Source organism: Kryptolebias marmoratus, linkage group LG3, assembly GCF_001649575.2.
Source record: "Kryptolebias marmoratus isolate JLee-2015 linkage group LG3, ASM164957v2, whole genome shotgun sequence".
In the NCBI taxonomy this organism is placed as follows: Eukaryota; Metazoa; Chordata; class Actinopteri; order Cyprinodontiformes; family Rivulidae; genus Kryptolebias; species Kryptolebias marmoratus.
Genome location: NC_051432.1, coordinates 16,124,471 through 16,144,271, shown reverse-complemented (window position 1 = coordinate 16,144,271; position 19,801 = coordinate 16,124,471). Strand labels below are relative to the sequence as shown.

The following is a 19,801-nucleotide window of genomic DNA, read 5'->3' as shown; positions in this document are numbered from 1 at the left end:
CACATTTTCTAAGAAAGACACTTTCCATCAAATAAGCCTCCATCTTTACCATAGGCTTGTAGTTTGAACCTGAGTTTGTAATGTTGTAAAATGTGCAAATCTTGAAAAAATAATAACCATAATGCCGATAACTTGGACATTAATATTTTTGCTAAGCCTTATGTTGGTGGTTTTATTTTGTCTCGGGATGAGCGTATTTATGTCTATGGTCAAATGTACCTTTACGCAACAAAACTCCATTTCCCATGAGCGCTTGGGTGGGGCACGCACGTTTACGTTCCAACGCAGAGCTGAGCCTACTCCGGCTACAGAGGCCATATTGAAATCTATGAAGTCGGCTTACACTTTGATGGGACTCAGCGTCCGTCGATTTGGGAGTCTTTAAATCGCTCTCCCACATTTATACCCGCGTGATTGTACCAGGCATTCCGCTTAGGACTCTACCAGCACCGGAAGCCGGGTTGTCTCGTCTCTCTAGCGGAAGAAAATGAGCCCAACTGATGCTAAACGGGGGGCTAAACGCAGGAAGAACAAGCGGGGCGGTGGCAGTAGCTGCAGTGCTGTCTGCAACACCAGCAGTGGCAAGGCCGGGGTAGCTCCGGCCTTAGGAACACCAACACCCGAATCTGTGGTCAGTTTTTTAACATCTGGGAATACGGGCAACGGGAACATGGGCTCCGCCACAGGAATAAACGGAGAGGTAAGAATGTAAACCGGTGAATGTCAGAAACGGGAGCGTTATCAGCTACATCTGATTTGGGCCCAAAGCTTATGCGAGAAAAAGCAGCCAGCTAAGTAACACATATAAAATAGTGCACAATTATATGCCCTAATTACACCTTACTGTGGTCATTATGTTTAGGAAACAATAAAATATCCTAAAAGTTGTACAGCAATAGTTATACTGGTTTTATTGTATTGACAAATCGCCGTAAACACGAAGCTAACTTTCTTGGCCGAACACTGGGTCTGCACCATTTATATGCCGCCGTGCGGGGAGCCGAGTAGGCGGGGTTTGCACCTCCGATCGTGCAGCTCGTTAACCGGGACATACGCCGGATGTTTACCTCGGATGTAGCGGTGAGAGTGGCGTACGACCTTTTTGACCATATGGCTAATATCAACATATTATAAATCACGTTTAATGTAAGGAATTCCAACCTGCTCATTAACCAGCAGGCTATTTTCATCTTTTGTTTTCTGCAGTTCTATATAGTTATGCTGTCAGTCGTTAAAGACACTATCTTTCTATCACATCAACAATTTACTCGATTTAAATGCTTTCCCTCTATTTAAAAAATAAACTTTTTTTCGCCGCTTGTCATCACTCTTAGCCGGGTCATGCGCCGACGGACTGATAAGGAGCGGATCCACTGACTGCCTTCGTTAGCTAAAGTTAAAATATCCTGGCTGTATTAACAACAATTTGGACGCCAGAAAACATTATTTTTGACCTAATACAGAGCGTGTAGGTGGACATTACATTGGACAAACACATATTATTCGGGGGTATCATTCAGTGCAGCACAGGTGGCTAATAAGCTGCTGTTTCTCGGCTAAACATCGATGCTAGCTAATGCTAACAACTTTAGCTCTCTCGGATCTAGGTCTGTTTTTACACGCTGATCGTCCACTTTTGACGCTGTGTAAATGTTTAAAATCAACACCGTTGTGTTCTCTATAGGCACAATTTAACCAGTCGACTTATTTTAGTCATTTAAGAAAACATTTACAGGTCGTATTAAGTAAACATTAAAGCAGTGACTCACACTGAAACTAGGACCGGAGCCTTTACGTGTGGCAGAGCTCCATTTAAAACATCTACCTTTTGACACCGGTTCAGTAATTAGTTGTTTAGCTTCGATCGTAACAGTTTTCGGCAATGTGACCAACTTTAACCTAGTTGTTCTGCGTGGTTATGAACTGCGCCTTTCAGTGTGATGCTGTCACATAGATAATGTGTTTATGGTTATGATACACACACCAACAATCGTGCTGTTGTGTTCACTGGGCTTGTTGTTTTTCCTGCCTACAGCTGTAAATAGACTTTTAAGAACGTCCTTCAAATGATGAAACTGTGAAGTGAACTGCATGACAGGATACTCCACGTTTTATTAACGTTTCAGGCTAAAACTTAAATGTTGTAACGTAACGTCTTGACACACTTCACTTATATATGGCAGTTTCAGACTGACTTTCGAGCCTGGGTGAATGGGATGACATCACACACACACTGGCAGCAGACAATCCAACTTGTATTCAAAACCAAATAGTTGGTTTGGATTTCTGAATCAATCTAACAGACATACGTTTTCCAATAATTGACTGGCTGCAATTAAACGGCTACAGAAGTGCCTCGGTGCGAGCTGTAATGTACACATCGACTTGTTTGTGTCCCTCAGGTCAAAGTGAACACCAGTGTTACTCCGCAGTTTAAGGAAGGACCAGTGAATGTTGACTTCTCCGGAGTCCTTCAGGTAATTTTACATCAGCTCCATAACTAATATTTGAGGCTGATGGTTTTTTGTTGTTGTTTTTAAATAACGCAGATGGAGAAGAAACTACACTGTAAGATAATTATCAAATCAACCCAAGCTTCTTATTCTGCATTGTGTTTTTTGAATATAAATATTTTAGATTACATCCTGCTATTATGTGCTGGATATCTTTGCACAGCCTGCATCTTGGGTCCTGTCTCGTACGCTAGACCCCAGCCTGTGTTGCTCTTGTGCTGCTTTGAGTAATGCCTCTGTGCGCTCCACCAGCGGGGACAGCACACGTCCCTGGGGTGGACCAGTGCTGGTGGTCCGGGTGCTCGATGTTAGTTTCTCCTAAGCACTTACTGCACGTGAACATATTGCACAATTACAAAACAACACTAGATTACTAATGTTATATCTGGAGAAAAATAGACATAAGTGAATATGAGTAGGTATAAATAGACATGAGAAGATTTACACGAGTGGGTGCGGGGCTGTGTTTGAGTCTTGTCCTTTTTGCGTACGGCGATCTGTAGCACCGTCCAGAGGGGAGAGGTGAGAAGAGAATGAATCCTGGATGTGATGCTACCTGTCCGTTTCCTCACTTTATAGGAGTACAGGTCCTGTATGGAGGGCAGGTTGGCACCAGTGATCCGCTTTGCAGACTTGATAGTCCTCTGCAGTCTAGTTTGGTTGCTGAGTTAAACCAGACTTTGACAGACTTGCAGAAGACAGATTGAATGACGGCTGAGTAGAAGTTAAGAGGAGCTCCTGGGGACAGGCTGAACTTGTTGAGCTGCTGCAGGAAGTGCATTCTCTTCTGCTCCTTTTTGATGACTGCGTCTGGGTTGGCTGACCACTTCAGGTCCTGGGTGATGGTGGTACCCAGGAACCTGTATGTATCCAGCAGTGACACAGTGTTATTGTGGGCCGGGGGGTGAGGTCCACTGCTGTTTCCACGGTGTTGGGCTCAAGTTCGGTCTGACTGCACCAGCAGACCAGCTGTTCCACCTCCCGTCTGTTTAGAGGTTTGACTGTAACCCTGTACCCAGACGCATGACTGTTGTGTCGTCTGCAAAATATGAGAAGTTTAACAGATGGGTCACTCAAGATGCAGTCATTTGTGTAAAGGGAGAATAGCAGCGGGGACAGCACACATCCCTGGGCGGCACCGGTGCTGATGGTATTTTCCGCAGCCTCACATGCTCACAGAAAGTTTGTGATCCAATGACAGCTGGAGGCTGGGACAGCTTTAACTGGAGGACTTCTGGTAGGATGGAGGAACTGAAGTCCACAAACAGGATCCTGGGTTGTGTCCCTGCAGCATCAAGATGTCGCAGGATTAATGCAGCCTTTTGTTGACGGCATCATCCACTGACCTGTTTGCTCTGTGTGCAAACTGCAGGGGGTCCCGCAGAGGTCCTGTGAAGGTACTCAGGTTGTTCAGTACAAGCCTTTCAAAGGTTTTCATGACCACAGACATCAAGACTATGGGCCTGTAGTCATTCAGTCCGTGGATAGAAGGTCTTTTGGGGGCTGGGGTGATGGTTAGCGACATGTTAAAGATCTTTGTGAAGTTGAGGACCAACTGCTCAACACAGACCTTCAGGTTGGAAGGAGACATGCCATCAGGACCTGGAACCTTCTTAGCTTTTTGTCTCCTGAAGAGCTGACATGCCTCCTCCTCCTCCTTGCAGATCCTCAAAGCTGGAGGGGGGAGGGTTGGGAGGGGCGGCGGTGAGGGAGAACAATGAACGATATCAGGGCGGGTGGTGGGTGCAAACGCCCACTTCTCAGATCTGCAGTAGAACACATTCAGCTCCTGAAGCTGAGGTAATGGGCTCCTGAAGATCTGTGATGCCCTCAGATCTCACCACACTGAATGGGTTAGGGTAGAAAGATGTGGACTGCTTTTTTTGTTGTTGTTGTGTCAAAATATACTTTACTGACATATTCAGTTCATGAACTCATTCAGTCAATTTTTCCAGTTTGTTAAACATATTATAGGCATATAATGGAGGAAAGTTTGATCAGAATCCTGATTTATTAATCTAGTTTTCGGTGTGGTGATGGTTCGGTCAGACTGTACTGCTTCAGCAGGAGTGTATGAACATGGCTCACCCTAAAACATTTAGTTTCCTTGGAACTACCTCCAACCATTTCTGATGCACATGTTGTGGATTTCATTCATTAAAACCTAATAAATGCAGGGATCATTTTCTAACGAGGCGACGCTGCTGTTTATTGTGCAGGATCTGTAATCGTGTGGAACTGGCCTGTTTACACAGCTGCTTGGAGCTGGTGCTCAGAGGGTCACACAGAAGTTAAACTGAGACCTTCAATGGATTATTAGAAATGTAAAATTGATTCATATAAGCAAAAACTTTCTTAGAAAGCATAAACAGAATTTGCAGCTCATACCGGTTGAATAACTGAAACAATCCTGTGCACTTCATGAGCATTTATATTTTATTTCTCGTTGCTTTATTGAGAAATAATTCAAACCAGATTTTCAACACAATTGTTTTTTTTTGCCCCCCCCCCATCTTCCTCCTCTCACGCACCAACTACAGACACCGTTCACGTTCGGCCTGAACCAGCGGGCGCCCTACACGGCCGGCGACCGCTGCCTTCTGTGTAGATGCGAGCGCAAGGACTGCGCGGCGCCTTCGGAGGCGGGCGTCCTGGGCCAGAACGGCGCGGCGCAGCCCGCCAACTCAGCCGGCGCCCTCCAGCTGCCTCTGTGGGTCTGCTCCGACTGTAGGCTCACAGTGGAGAAGGAAGACCGACGTACTACTCTGGAGCAGTCGCTGGGGGTGAGTCCGCTTTTCTTTGCGACGGCTAACTGTGATGCGGTGACAACCAAGGCTTTGTTTCTGGAAGGAAACGGCTACGTCTGTATTATTTTGTCTGCCTCATTACGGTATTGTTGTCATTTATCTGCTGTTAAATTTTGACAAATTAAATGGTGATGATAACCAGTTATTGGCTCCTGTTAATGGTGCGTTCATGGCAATAGAAAATCTAAATTCGCAGTCTCCATTGGCGGAAAAAAAAAAGATTACATTAAGTTAAAAAACAGCAGGCAAAATAATTATGAAGCATACATGTAAAGTGTTTTAATGAGAAGTGGCTGTAAATAGAAAAACTGGACGACGGTGAATGCAGCATAATGAACATGATAAATAAAAGTCAGAAGGTCGAGGTGAAGCAGTGGATGGGTATAAAGATACGGAGGTGTGATTTAATGAGTTTGACCTCCAGTCATAATAAACGTGATCAGATTAATATTCAACAGACAACAGAAAGTGAGATTAAGTTTCTTTAAAGCCTTCTGGGCTGTTATCTGGATTAAAATGAAAAAATAAATAAACAAATAAATAAAATCTGTGTGTCTGTTCAATCTTAGAGTCAGGACTTCCTGTTGCACATGCCTGTCGCCAATGGAAACCCGGCCCAGGAGGCAGCCACGGCGGACAGACTGACCACGGCTGCGCCGACGTTACCCATGCTCCCCGCCCCGGGCCTCGCCGCGCCTCTGCCTTCTGACGCTGTGTGCAGCTGCGACGCCTGCAACGAGAGACGGTCAGTACAGACGGAATAGGGTGGAGCTCATTTATATTAAATAAAGTAAAATGTTTGTTTATTTTTTAAAATAAAAATGTTTATTTCGGAAAATGCCAGGGAGATCTCCGCCGAGTCGGAGAGAGAGTCTCAGCAGCTGCAGAACCACTGGTCGGAGGTTCGCTATCTGGTGCGCTGCATTTACCGTCAGTCAGGAACGCCGCTCGCGGATGACCAAGACCAGCCCCTGGAGAAAGACAAAGAGAGCATGAAGGAACTGGTGGACAGGTGCGTTTGTCCACTAGAGGGCTCTCTTGTGTTAAAAAAGCCTCTCTTCATACAAGAAACGCATCTCAGAAAGGAATCAGTGGCGTGAGATGAGGAGATTAAATTGTTGACCTATATATATTTGACACTTTTTGGTCCAGTTCAACTTTTTTTTTTCCCTGCAGACTCTGCGTGAAAGATCCGTATCAGCTCTACCAGCGGCTGGAGCAGCAGGCCCGAGAATACGTCCTGGAAATGAAGGTGCGCTTGTTGAAGCACCTCTCCTCCGGCTCCAAGTCCGCGGGAGCGCCGGGGGCTGTGGCTGCGGCCCAGGGTCCTCCTCAGGCCCACCGGTTCGTGTCGCTGCTGCTGGAGGAGTACAGTGCCCTCTGTCAAGCTGCTCGCACCATCAGCAGCTTCCTGCTCACCCTGGTCAGTTTCCCCACTTTCGTGTCCCGAACGGTCCGCCGACCAACTCGAATTCGGGGGGAATAAAACGCTCGATCCGCGTTTTTGACGCATTTACGCTTTTCCCGTTTTCGTTTAGGCAATCATCCACGCCTTTCTGATGCGCTTTTAATTCATGCTGTCAATATGTTCCAGGAGAACGAGCACCTTCAGAAGTTTCAGGTGACGTGGGAGCTGCACAACAAGCACCTTTTTGAGAATCTGGTTTTCTCTGAACCGATCTTACACAACAGTTTACCAGCGCTTATTGCACAGCTGAGGTGAGATGAAATGTCTTATACACTTATACCTTCACATTTTATCATATTTCTCAAACACTGTAGGGTTTTATTTTTGATTAGAAATGAGCATTTTAAGCAAAAATACTATTTAAATTTGTTTGTGACTTCCTTTTTTAATATTCTAACACGTGTAGCAGTCCATGCTTCTCACAGCACATGCTCATTAATATAACCCAACAAACGTCAGCACAACACGGTTGAAGAGTTGGGGTTAGAGACGGGTGCTGCTGCTAATTCTGCTGCTCGGGGGTCTTTATACTCCTTCATTTTTACCGGCCTGAAGGGGACGAGCAAGCTGAGCTCACCCACGGCGATAGCTTCCACTTTATAAACCTTTCAAAATAAACTACAGGGGAGAAAAATGCTGGAATGCTCCGAGGTTTTTAGAAAACAACTAGGGAGTGTCGCTAAAATAAATGAAACAACAAAAAAAAAAGTCGTAATGGTCGCATTAATTCCCCAAATTTAACTAGACTTTGAATTTTCAAAAATCACATCCTATTCCTTGATTTATTTGTTTATTTATTTTTAACTTACAATTGCAGTGTTATTTTTATAGTTTCAAATTTCTTTAACAGAAGAGAATCGTTTGGATTCTTTTGTGGTTTCGTGGAACCCCGGCAAATAATTCCCTTTGCTCTGTTTTGATTTTCATTTAGATAAAATAAATAACTGTAGATGCTGGAAACGATGTGGGGAAAATATAAAAAAAGGTTTCAGTGACGTGCAGAGAGACACATTTTTGCTTGTGAGCGTGGAAACGTCGTCCGCAGGTGGCGTTTGACCTGGCAAAGAGTAAATGATGTGACTTGTTTTTCATTGGCACAAAGTAAACTAACCAGGTTTTATTTTTGTCTTGTTTTTGTTTCCTGGTGCCATAAAATATCTGATATTCCCTCAAAGCTGAAAGTAATCCAAACGAGCGTCCTTAAGGATCAAGTCTAAACATTTGTATTATTATTATTATTATTATTGTGATTTTATTCCAGACACGGTACAGCCTCTCATGATTCATATAATGAAGACATGTACCAGACTCTGTTGGAGAGCTACCAGCAGCTGGAGCAGGAGATGGCTTCGGTGGCTGCTGAGTGGCAGGAGTGTGAGAAGAGGATCGACGACTACGTAGACGAGCAGGTATGGAGGCAGACGTTGATTTGTTTAAAGGTAGAGCCACGAGGAATACTTTAGGGACTTCGTTACGACGTTGGTGTTGTTTTCTTGCAGCTGCTGTTCAAAGTGGAGGGTCAGAGTCTTAACAACCAAAGAACGGAGGCACACAAGTCTTTGGTCAGCAAAAACGTAAGGATTTAAAATTGTTTTCATTTCGCTGCTGGAGTTGGAGTTTGTAAATATTTCCTGATTATCTGCTCCTTTCAAGACTTTGAAGACAAAGCAGCGCATGCTGAAGGAGGACTGGGAGTTCTTTAAGCAGAGACGATTTATAGAAGAGCAGGTTTGCTTTCAGACTACAAGGCTCTCACCTTGGATTTGAAATTTGAGCTTCTGTCTTTCAAAGCCTTTTAATCTTTTCTCGTCTTTTTTTTTAAATTTGTTTTTAGATACCCAACAGTAAAAAGACCTCCACCGGAGATAACAACTTCACAGACACTATGAGGATGCTCTCGTCTCGTCTTAGTATTCCAGACTGTCCAAACTGTAATTACAGAAGAAGGTAGGTTTGCAGCATTCGCTGGTGTCACCGGCTGGCCTGTTGTTCCGTCATCTTCACTGCAACAACGACCACACAAACAAAGTCCTGTTGATCTGTCCACAGGTTGTTAATCTCCTTTAGCGTCTAAAGAAACTCTGAATTCAGATCAGAACATTTCCAGCCCTTTTTCCAGCAGATTGAAATGTTTTATAATTAATTCAGAAATGACGGAAAGTCTCAGCCAACGTTCGTCTTGTCTTTAAAATTAAAAAGTTTTGAATTTTTGGGATCTTATTTAGTTTTAAAACTACAGTTATGATCTTTTGCAGTATTAAAACGTGAAGAGGAAACCTTTGTTTCCCCCAACAGGTGCACATGTGACGACTGCAGTCTGTCCCACATCCTAACGTGTGGGATCATGGACTCTCCCATTGCTGAGGACCTCCACATCAAGCTGCCCTTGCAAGGGGAGCCGCCCCGGGACTACCTGCCCGAGGTGCACCCCCCCAGCCTGTCCTCCGGCAGCTCGGCATCCGGTTCGAACTCCAGCTCTCCCATCACAATCCAGCAGCATCCCAGGCTCATCCTGCCCGAAGGGGAAGTTAACACGTTGTAAGTCAGCGCCGTTAGGCAGCCGATACTGAGCGTACGTGTTCTAAAACCATGAAACGGTTCCTTTATCCCGATGACCCATTTCTCTCCTGATAGTATCAGCGACGATGACGAAGTGCCTCCGTTGTCCAGTAAATTTGGGAACATTTACCCCCTGAACAGCTACGAGGACAACAGCGTCGTGACAGCTGCTGTGAACGGACTTCACAACAACATCAACGGGGAGGCTGGAAACATGACGCTGAAGGGAGGGGTGAGTTATCGGCTGAAAGAAAATTGCCCAAAGAATCTCCGCCAATTTTCTAGATGATGAAAGCCACGCGCGTGAGTTAATAAGTTACTGGTAGTTAGGGAAACACACCGCTCTCCACCTATTTCCTAATTCAGCCTTTTCTTTGTTTTTGTTCTCCTTTTTTTTTTGTTCTGGCTCAGTCTCCTCAAATTACCAGCAGCAGTAGTTCATCCGAGGGTGACGACGAGGAAACCAACGGGGAGGCCGGCGGGGAGCCCCCTGGGAAGCACGAAGCGCTTTCCCTGGGAAAGACCAACAGTCCTCCGCCCTCTTATAACCACCAACAGGTACGACAACACTTTGAGCCGGGTTGCTTTGGCCTTCCTGTGGGACCAGGGAGGGACAGTTCGGATATTTTGTAATTTAATTCCGACCAAATTAATGAGTTTCCAGCTAGTTCAAGAGGGACGGAAAACAAAGTGGATCGCAACTGTGTTAAAACAACTTTAATCTAATTTTTTTTTTTTTTTTTTTAGTGAGTCATACAAACCTGATTTTTTTTTTTTAACATTTACATTGCTGTCAGTGATCCATTAAACTGTTAATTACATAGAAATCTGTGGTGGCTTCAGCTAGCTGTGGCACTTCCAGTACAGCTTGGGATGTAGCTTTTAGCAGGTGTGTTGTTATAAATCTGCTGGAATAACCATGTTTTAAAATTGGTGTCATATTAAGACAGCAGCAGTCCACTAAGGTCTTGTCCCGCTTAAACTAGCTGTTAGTTTGTCAGTCAGGTCAGAATTAAGCTCTCCTTTGTCCAGAACTGTTTTGTTTTTTTAAAAATGATATGCTAATTGTTTATAAACAAAACTTTGATCGATCCCTTTAAGTTTGTCACTGTCCCTGTTGATTGTGGTGGAGAACGCATTCATATTTGAGTTTAGACTAAAACCCAAATCTGAAATGTCTGCTTCTAATTTCTGATGGAACTATCCCAGCAACCCAAGCGACGGAATCTTTTTTTCTGTGTGAAAGTGAAACAAAGTTGCCCAGAATGAAGTCCTTTGTTTTGGAATATGCCTCCAGGTAGAACAGGTCCAGCATGCCTGCGAGTGTCACGTGTGCAACCAGGACCCCAGCTCCTCCACCCCGGGCCCCGCCATATGCCTGCCCCCCAGCGGGCTTCATGCTGTGCCTCCTCCCGCTGTCGGACACCAGTTCTTCACAGACCCCAAGGCTCCCCCCGCGCACCCCGCCTTTCACCTGTACCCGCACATTCACGGCCACCTGCCCCTGCACAACTTCTCCCGCCCCCTGCTCCACCCGACACTCTACCCCCACAGCCCTCCTCTCACACACAACAAGGTGAGGAGGATTCTTCAGCCTGCGTGTGTGTGTGTGTGTGTGTGCGTGCCACGGTTTTCTTCCTGAGTAGCACTTGTGATGTAAAACATTTGCTAGAAGAGTTACTTAATGGAGAGTTTAATTCATTTCCTTATCAGTGGGGATTTTTTTTAAATGTTCCAGGAACAAAGCTAAGCTTAGTTGTGTTCTGGTTTCACTTGCTGTCACTGTAAGTTCTTTGTCTGCCACAAGGGGACAGCCTGAGCCTCATTTTGGAAAACCCAAAGTCAACTCAAAGTTGAATTACTCAAACCTGTTATTATAATCCCCTCATCCCTTTAGCCTCTGTCCCCAAACCCTACATCGAACCACTCGGCGGCCAAGCAGCCGGCGCTCAGCTCATCGTTACCAGATCACGTGTACCAGAACTGCTGTGGCGGCACAAGTGGAGCGGGTGACTGTAACAGCTCGCTGCAGTGCCTCTCCCTGAAGTTTGAAAATCTGTGGGACGCCGTTGTGATGAAGAGCTGGAACTCCTCTGTGTTGTTGCCCGAATGCCTGCCAGGTGAGCCGCCGGGCTACGGCACAAGTTCACTCAGTACGTCAACACCAGTTTAAAAAAAAAATAACCAACTCCCTTTTTTATCTATGCAATAACCCGCAGGTGACATGCTCGGACCGCCCCTCCCCGACGTGCCCCTGCCCCCAGCGTCCTCCACCGGCTCCCAGTTGGAGCACGCCTCGCTGTCCGCGCCTCTGTCCACGTCGTCCTCCTCGTCGCTGTCCTCCTCTTTGTCCTCGTCGTCGTCATCGTGCTCCTCTTCAGAAGCCAAAGAGCCGAAGAAGACTGGCGCCAAGAAAAAGTGTCTCTACAATTTTCAGGATGCCTTCTTAGAGACCAACCGCGTAGTGATGGCCACCTCGGCTGCCACGTCGTCCGTGTCCTGCACTGCCACCACTGTCCAGTCAAGTAATAACCCACCCATCCACCTCGCATCTAAAAGACCCAACTCGATAGGTAATATAGGAAGTAGGAGTAGAGCTTAGGTTTGTACTGAAACTGCAGCTTTTTATTTATAAGTATTTGACCACTTGTACAGTTTCATGTTTAGTTGCTCTTTTTTTGTGAAATTTATTTTAAACTCATTGTAAAAGGGGAAGTTGTATACTTAAAGAGCAGAATATTGTGTGCTAATAGGTAATAGCTTGTCCTCAGCACAATAATCATTCAGTTTTGAGTAAAAAAAAAAAAAAGCCATTAAGTTGTTTAGCGTTACTTGTCTACAAAGCAGTTCTGGTTGCTTTAAGTCAGCCAGCCCCAACCAAACAAATTAAGTCATTAAGAAAGAATGATTACATCCACGCCTCCACCCGGGCCCCTAAACATGGGAGCCACACAGATGGGTTTTATCCCAAACTTCCAATTCCTCTGATCGAGCCTACAACCTTTAAACAGATGGCTTCGGTTACATTATTATTACCTGTTGGTATCTTCACACCCTTTTTCCAATGGTTAAGACGGAGACTTCCACAGCTGAAACTTGTCACTGTCAGGTACAGGGATTGGTTCCATCTTTTTGTTCCTTTATGAATAAAAACAATAGGTTACATTAGTAATTGTAAACATGCTTTTACATCCTGTGGGATGACGGGCTTCCTGTTGGACTGTTACCAACTACATATCTCAGTCTGAATCTCTGTGACAGCTGTGATTAGTTTATTTTGTTCATGTCGCTGATTGAATTCAATTTCCTGTAGCTTTTTTAGTGAAATCCGATGTAACATGAAAAGGTAGAATGGTAATTGTATCAGATTCACTGATAATGAAAGCAGCCTTTTCCCATGCCCCCATCAGGCTTATTTAAAAGAGTATACACGTCAACTCTTTCTATATATTTTTTTTTTCCTCAAATGTCAACATAATCCAATTAATGTTAGTCACGCCAACATTTTGTAAATGTAAACCAGTGAAGTCTTGAATATAAGTGCTGATCATACGTTTGTTGGCTGAAGAGGGGGTTCGGTTTAAATGTACAACCCAGTCAGATATTCATTGATCATCGCTACAGTCTTTCGATGGATGAAGTGTAATTCTGTGCATTTTTGTCTTTTCTAGATGACGTATTTCACAGCTTAGGTAAAGAGGACCACAGACAACCCACCTCTGCCACCCCTAGAAACGGTTCCTCGGGACTGACCTCTCTCCCTCCGCTCTCGGGCCCCGCTCTACCCCCTGCGCCCGCTTCACACCTCCCCATAATGGGTTCGCAGCCCTTTCCAAAGATGGCCACTCAGGCCCCAGACTTCGTGGAGACCCACCAGGGTCTGTGCCTCCCGCCTGCAGAACCCCCGGCCCCTTCGATGGACGGTCCTGCCAGCACCCCGCCGAGCGTCTGCAGGTAGGTTTGCCAGCTCGGACGCATTTAGGAGGCACTTTCCTGGATTTGAAGCCGGTGTTGAAGAGGGTTGATTCGAAAGGTGATTGTTTTTTTTGTTTTTTTGCAGTGACCCTGACTGTGAAGGCCATCGCTGTGAAGGGAACGGGTCATACGAGCCTCAGCCTTACGATGGAGAGGAGAGTCAAGATGAGGACAGCTGCTCCGAGCACAGCTCCTCCACCTCTACTTCAACCAATCAGAAGGAAGGAAAATACTGTGACTGCTGCTACTGCGAGTTCTTTGGACACGGAGGGGTAAGACTAAGGATGTAATCATGTCCAAGTTTGATTGTTTTGAACAAAACAAGTAGTTACTTAAATTCCCATCGTACAGTTTATTTCTGCTTTTTTCCAATTTTGTTCGTGAGTAACGCAGATGTAAGCATGGATTTTCCTTGTAAGTGATAACTAATGCGCTTATTTCACTTACTGAGAGTCCGTGCTTGGTTTTCAGCCACCAGCTGCTCCCACCAGTCGTAATTATGCAGAGATGCGGGAGAAGCTACGCTTGCGTCTGACAAAACGCAAGGAGGAGCAGCCAAAGCGCGAGGAGCAGCAGCCGGTGATCGAGAGAGACGTAGGGGTGGAGGACCACAGGCGGGTGGAGGACCTTTTGCAGTTCATCAACAGCGCCGACAATAAACCTTCCACCAGTTCCAAGGCAGCCAAACGAGCCAGGCACAAACAAAAGAAGGTAACCGATCAGTTTGGAGACCTTTTTGAAATGGTCATTCTGATCAGACGTGCACGTAGATAGACCAGGAAAAAGTACAGGAAGACTTTTTGTACATTACATTTCCTTTCTGTTTGTCAGAGATGCTATCACTACTGATTATGGATGGGTCTGTGTGGTTTCAGATGGAGGAGAAAGCCCGTTTGGAGGCCGAGGCCCGGGAAAGGGAGGAGCAACAGTTGTTAGAAGAGCAACAACGGCGCCAGCGGCAGATGGAGGAAGAGGCGGCACTTCAAAAGGAACTGCTACGGCTGCAGGAGCTGCAGCAGCATCGTGCCGCCAAGAAGAAAAAGAAAGAGAAAGCAAAGGAAAACACCGCACCCCCTCAGAACAACCCACAACCTCTCAAACAGACAGCTCAGAACGTCTTAGATAACCTTCAGAACGGGAAGTCGCAGCTGCTTCAAACACTTATCCGCCTCCCTGACCAGAGGGAGCCCAAACTGGACCCCTTGCCCCAGCCCAACGCACAGCACAGCTCAAGATGCCCTGCTGCTAAGGGCGTTTCTACCGAGACCAACATTCCCAGCACCACAGACACCCTCCACAACGGGACCACTCCCGTTGAAGTCAACAGTAAAGTTAAAGCCAAGCAGCCGGGGAAGGTGGCCGCCCTCGAGTCTGCTGTAAAACCGATCCCAGAGTTGGCTAAAAACTCTGGGACGACAAAGACTGCTAACGGCATCACCCCCACCACTACAACAGATACCAAAGCAATGCGAATCAGGCCTGCTGAGCCGCCAGCTTCTCCCCCGACCCCTGACCCGCGCAGGGAGGAAAGGAGTACTACCAGATGTAGCAGTGGGAGAAGGCAGCAACAGCAGCAACAGCCCCTTACCCAAATAAAAGAAGACAGGACAAGCCCCTCTGTGTCAAACCCCTCTCCCTCTCCCCCTCCAGCCCCTCAGACTGAGACCCAGCAGAACGGCAAACCCCCCAGTGCAGAGTCACCACAGCCCAAAGGCAGGACTAAGAAGAGCAAGAAAAAGAAGGGGGACAAGATGAACACATCTATAGGTTGGTGTCATTAGGATTCAGGAAGAAAACTAACTAGCATGTCAACAATGAAACTGATAAGTCCTAGTTGGACCCGGTTATAAGGCTAAAGCAGCTGACTAAATTCAAGCCTAACTGGCTACCATTAAATCTGCTGTTTTCCTGTGGTTAGTGATTATTCATGTTCTCATTTATACTGACTGTCAGCAGATACGTTCGGCATCCGGAGTAGAAAGAAAAATTACAAACGCGCAGAAACCTCTAACTAAATGGTAACTATCCAGCTAAATATTTGATTTGTTTCATTATTCATCTTTTAGATGATGTATTCTTGCCCAAAGACATCGACCTAGACAGCACTGAAATGGATGAGACGGAGAGGGAGGTGGAGTATTTCAAAAGGTACGTATGTTAGGGTAACCTGACCGAGTTATGATCTTAAATGTTATTTAAGAGATAGTCCGGCACTTTTTAAGCGACCCAGTGTCAAATAGGTAATAGTAGTTATCTAACCTTATCAGCCGTGACCTCAGTCACAGAGTATGGAGAAGAGGGCAGAAGTCTCCATCCAGGCTAGGCTAACGGGTAGCCAAACAAGTGTCAGTTTTAGATTGTTTCTCAAGCTTAAAAAAGCAGAAGTGTAGAGGTTTGATAACAGCCGCTGTAGCTTTTCTTCTCATCAGTTTGTTGCCTGCAATTCACACTAATCAGAATTTATTTGGCTATGTACATACTGTTATACTGTTATGTTGCACATAATTACATAAACACGCCAACAAATTACTGAACGTGTAGGTGGAGAATGTAAACATCAGTGAACAGTTATTAACTAGATCACAGCCAGTTTTTCTATGACTATGTTTAGAAGAATAGAAGTGGAGTGTTATTGTATGTTATTTATATATATATTTTTTTATTTTTTATTTTTTTTGTCTTTCTCTCAGATTTTGCTTGGACTCTGCACGTCAGACCCGTCAGCGCCTTTCCATCAACTGGTCAAACTTCAGCTTGAAGAAAGCCACGTTTGCTGCACACTGAGCGCGCCGGCGACCGCCCGCCGGAACACGAACCAGTATCTTAACAGCTATACAAACCCATCTCCCCCCCCGCACCTCGCAGACTGTTTCTCCCCCTGTGCCCGGATCACACCCACGCTGCCTTGCTTCGTTCTCGTCCGCGCCCCCCCACCCCCGCCCCCCGTGTGGTAACAACACACATCCATCTGGACCAATCCACCTGCAGAAATTAAATTAAATATTATGGAGAAAGGAAAAAAAAACATAGGATCACAAAATGCTACTTGACATCTGATTAATTTCCCTCGCGTGCTTGTGTGCTTCTCGTCATAAGGTGGACGTTTCCTTGGACTGGACTAGCCCTGGTCTGAAACTGTTTTCTTACACTGGCTGTACCTGTGGTCAGAAGATGTTTATTATGTCTGGATGGATTCCTACTTAAAAGAAAAAAAGAAAAGAAATATTGGAAATTATACAATGAGAAATATCATGAATTAAAGCTCTATTTGAGATACTGTGGCCTACGATCCTGTTGTTCCTAGCTCGGCGTCTCATCCGAATGATTGACAAGAGAATGGGCTCGGTTTGCTGGTTTCCACTTCCCCCTCACCCCCACCACCTCCACCCTGTTTCACAGAAAGGAGGAAGCTGTACTACTTGACGATTTTCTCTTCTTTTTTTTGTTTGTTTGTTTTTGTTTTAAGTTCTGTTTAACAAACTGTTGAGTAAAAGTGTATCAGTTACAGTTTTGTTTTGTTTGTTTGTTTGTTTTCTTTATTTTGACATGTAGCCGGCTTGTATCAGAATACTTTCAGAATTGGAAAAAAAAACAAAAAGAGAAGAAAAAAAAAAAAGAAAGAAGAGTACTTACACTATTGGTCTGTTATAGAGTGTATATTGTATTAACACTGAAGCCAAACTGGCTACTTTTAACATATTGTTAAGTAATATTAAATCTTGTCTTTCTTTTTTGAAAGATGGAATACAGTAGTATGGCAGGCTTATGTGTCTTGTGTCAAATCTTATTTTCTACACACAATTTAAAAAAAAAATGCGTCTAAAGACAGTTATAAGAAACGTGTTCTTTAACAGTTAGTTTTAGAGCTAGCTTAGCACAACGAAAAAAAATGGAGACCGCTAGCCCGGCCTTGTTCGAAGCTAACAGAATTAGCCGTCCAACTATTAAAGGTTAGTTGGTTTTTTTGTGTCAAACTCGTACTTATGCACACTCCTTTAATAGTGGCGAAATTATATAAACATAAGGCAGTTTTATTTTTCTCATTAGAAGGATTTCTGTAGCCTCCTCCACTGGTTTGCTAGCAGCTAATGGTGGCTTTATGTAGATTTTTCCTACAGCTGCTCCAGCCGGTGACGTGCTAAGCTAACTCCAAGGTAATCCAAGGCCCAGGCGGGTAATTGTTTCTATCAGGGTCGTCGGTCATTAGCCAGCAGGGATATTTTCCTACCAAAAATCCTTACTGCTTTCGTTCAACAGGAGTGGGTAAATATCAGCAGGGCTTGCACAATGGCTGGAATTTTACCTATTGTTGCTCCTCTGCTCATCTGTGGCTGCAGTGTCAAGAGTCACACAGTCATAAAGAAGTTCCTTTTGGGAAATCCTTCGATCGACTGTTACAAATCAATCAGAAGGGGCTCTGGAGATGAGTCCCAGGGCTAAGTTTCGGTTGCGAAGTACGTCAGACAAAAGGCCGCTGTTTGTCGGACTGCGTTCAGAGTCTTCACGTAATCCTCTTTTTTTTTTTCCTCGTCTGCGTTCGTGGAGCCACCTGTTAAATGTATTTGTAATGTTTTTGTTTTTGTTTTTTTCTGGAAGTTTCCGTACAGATCCTGGGGTCCCAATGAGCGGCGCTAGCAGGTTTAAAGGCCCTGTGCTGTTTGGTTAGAATATATGTATATATATATAATCGTTCAATGGTGCATTTTAAATTCATAAAAATGCTCACTTCTTGTTTTGTAAACCAGAATAGACCGCATGCCCCCCTTCTTTTCACCCAGTTTCACTACGACGAGGTCATCTAATTCTGTAAACAGAGCGGGTTTGACTAAACTAAGGAAGCCATGTTGAGTTTCAGTCGGCTGGTTATTATTACACCCTTGTATGCAGACTTAAAGCGAAAGCTCAGATCTTTTAAAGTCTGGGGTTCTGGTAATATCTTTACTTGTAGATGGGTCTTTGAGTCTTTGGGTTATGACGAGCTTACGGCTAGTCTTAAAGGAGCTCCAACCTCTAAAACTCCTTAGTGTTTTGTGTGAATGCTATTCTATAAGCCTCTACACAGTGCTTAATATCAGATTACGTGGTTATTCAGGTGGAAATGTTATTTCTCTGCCGGAAGATGCTTAGTCCAAACTGGAAGTGCTACAGCCACCTACCGCTGCCACCATTTGTGTTTGCAAAATGCGAAAACCTCTACGTAAATAACCGTGTAGTGTGGCGTTGAGGGCAATCTAAAGGCTTGTAAAAGAGAGCGTGCACGAGCCGCTATGAGACCTGTGAGATTGGAGTTGTATTATATGAAGATGGCTGAAATTTACTTTAAAGATTGGCCCTGCTCAAATAACTCGTAATAATATTAAACCGAGCTCATTCAAAGAGTCGTCTACACTTCCACAGAACCCCGCTTCATCAGACTGAAACTGTTGGTTTAGGGATTTCAGAAGTGATTGATTTAAATTTGTCGTTCAGGGAAAAAAAAAAGAAAGAGAAAGGAGCCGAGACACAGGATGACCATTCAGGGGGCTTTTTGATGTTTTTTTAAAAATGCTCAAACTCCGGACTCTAAAGCACAGTCGTTCCGTTGGTTTTCTCGACGGCCAAATGGGTAACGAGGAAGAGCTGGCGTAAAACGTTCCTCAAACGATGCGAGAGCGAGCAGGTATGACTCAGAAATGATTTCAGGTATGAATGACAGTCTGGCTGCTCGTAGTGTGAGCTCGCTCTCAGTCAGCGCTGATGTAATATCGGATCTACCGCATTTAGGCAAATGCCCCACAAAAGTACGCAAATGTCGACTATTCAAAAGCACCCAGAACAAAAAAAAAAAACGCATGAGACACAAAACGTAGGACGTGATCGGAGTGAAACATGAAAATGGAACAGATTTGGTTTTGACATCTGCAGAGAGCCCCTGTTAGTCAATGCTCCAATTACAAAAGGTGTTTTTTTTTTTTTTTTAAATGATTGTGAAGTAAATTTCCAACGTGTGTTTTGGCAAAATGTCACCGTACGGTTCAGTTCGTTGACAAAGGAATACAACTTAGTGCCCATAGCAGAGTCGAACAATGAATGGGGGGGGTAAGTGTTTGTGTTTCTGTAGATTCAAAGGGATCAGATCTGCCTTGTAGCTTGTAATCAGTACCTTGGATTTTTTTTTTTTTTTTTTCCATTGTTACCTGCCTGAAGTACCCTCAGGATCAGGTACACTTTTAAAGAGGGAATCCCCTTCTTTCCTGCTGGCTAAAATCTGCCCTCAGTGATGTTTTTTGAGAGTTGAAAGCATCCACCTCCATACCAAGGAGCCTGGAGAGAGGGAGAGAGAGAGAAAAGAAAAGCAGATTACATCAATAAACAGCGAATTAAAATGATCTGCTCAGGTCTACAACAATCCATTTCAAATAAAACCTGTCTGGTTTGGAGGGAGTTCCCACCCCAGTTGGGGGGAAATTCCCATTCTTTTAGGATACACAGAAGATTAA

At 44.8% G+C, this 19,801-nt stretch overlaps 1 protein-coding gene across 3 annotated transcripts; it reads left to right on the top strand.

The window, feature by feature from the left end:
* The first annotated feature begins 300 nt into the window (after positions 1–300).
* On the top strand, positions 301–17,086 carry fam193a (family with sequence similarity 193 member A). 3 transcript variants are annotated; one of them, XM_017408216.3, is made up of 23 exons: positions 301–700; positions 2,403–2,477; positions 5,054–5,296; positions 5,890–6,065; positions 6,165–6,332; positions 6,497–6,743; positions 6,915–7,039; positions 8,050–8,197; positions 8,288–8,362; positions 8,442–8,516; positions 8,623–8,735; positions 9,084–9,326; positions 9,489–9,579; positions 9,759–9,905; positions 10,645–10,923; positions 11,245–11,467; positions 11,567–11,920; positions 13,019–13,301; positions 13,408–13,594; positions 13,794–14,033; positions 14,198–15,089; positions 15,389–15,470; positions 16,013–17,086. In XM_017408216.3, exons 1-23 carry the CDS (start codon positions 488–490, stop codon positions 16,104–16,106), a joined length of 4,773 nt encoding a protein of 1,590 aa, XP_017263705.1. In that variant the 5' UTR covers positions 301–487; the 3' UTR covers positions 16,107–17,086. The 3 variants fall into 3 exon arrangements, with proteins under 3 accessions (XP_017263705.1, XP_017263697.1, XP_017263688.1); XM_017408208.3 differs by having other exon boundaries at positions 9,423–9,579; positions 11,567–11,872; XM_017408199.3 differs by having other exon boundaries at positions 302–700; positions 9,423–9,579.
* The last annotated feature ends 2,715 nt before the right edge of the window (positions 17,087–19,801 follow it).

Excerpts from the sequence above, each read along its gene's own strand:
- fam193a (XM_017408199.3), top strand. The coding sequence starts at position 488 with ATGAGCCCAACTGATGCTAAACGGGGGGCTAAACGCAGGAAGAACAAG. Across the intron at positions 701-2,402 it reads CCACAGGAATAAACGGAGAG|GTCAAAGTGAACACCAGTGT; the intron begins GTAAGAATGTAA and ends TGTGTCCCTCAG. Across the intron at positions 6,333-6,496 it reads ATGAAGGAACTGGTGGACAG|ACTCTGCGTGAAAGATCCGT; the intron begins GTGCGTTTGTCC and ends TTTTCCCTGCAG.